The sequence below is a fragment of the Pteropus alecto genome, unplaced genomic scaffold (assembly GCF_000325575.1).
Source record: "Pteropus alecto unplaced genomic scaffold, ASM32557v1 scaffold8, whole genome shotgun sequence".
NCBI lineage: Eukaryota > Metazoa > Chordata > Mammalia > Chiroptera > Pteropodidae > Pteropus > Pteropus alecto.
In genome coordinates this window covers 16,326,655-16,327,096 of record NW_006494609.1, presented here as the reverse complement: position 1 = coordinate 16,327,096, position 442 = coordinate 16,326,655, and the positions used below count along the sequence as shown (strand labels likewise).

At 42.1% G+C, this 442-nt stretch overlaps 1 protein-coding gene across 2 annotated transcripts in view; it reads left to right on the top strand.

Annotated features, from left to right (window-relative positions):
* BTBD7 (BTB domain containing 7) overlaps positions 1-442 on the top strand; it is a 67,220-nt gene that overhangs the window by 61,749 nt on the left and 5,029 nt on the right. Inside the window, exon 11 of one of the 2 annotated variants that reach the window (XM_006925546.3) lies at positions 222-442. This exon is cut by the window's right edge and continues 5,029 nt beyond it. The exons of the other annotated variant lie outside the window; for it this stretch is intronic. Coding sequence (XP_006925608.1) covers positions 222-442 — 221 coding nt within the window. The remainder of the gene's footprint in view (positions 1-221) is intronic. 2 annotated transcript variants of the gene reach the window in all.

Sequence of the window (442 nt, the reverse complement as noted above, 5' to 3'; positions counted from 1 at the left end):
TTTTTGTTGGGTTTTGAGGGTTTTTTGTTGTTGGGTTTTGAGGGGTTTTTTGCATTTATAGTTGTCTGTTTTTATCATTTTTGTTCATATAGTTTGTTTTTGTCATTCCTAACAATAAGCACGTATTAGTTTTATAATGAGGGAACAACATCAGCGAACATCATTTTACAAAGAGGGAGCCATGGGCCTTGTAACCCTCCCCCTTTTATTTCTGTTCGCAGTATACACAACCTGTGCTAAATGATCTAATGCCAGATATCGCCATGGGCGTGTCCACACTGTCACTCAAGGACAGGAGACTTCCAGAGCTTGCTGTAGACACAGAATTAAGCCAGTCCGTTTCTGAAGTAGGACCAGGGCCCCCTCAGCATCTGTCGTGTATTCCACAGAGGCATACACACACGTCTCGAAAGAAACACACACTAGAGCAAAAAACAGATGC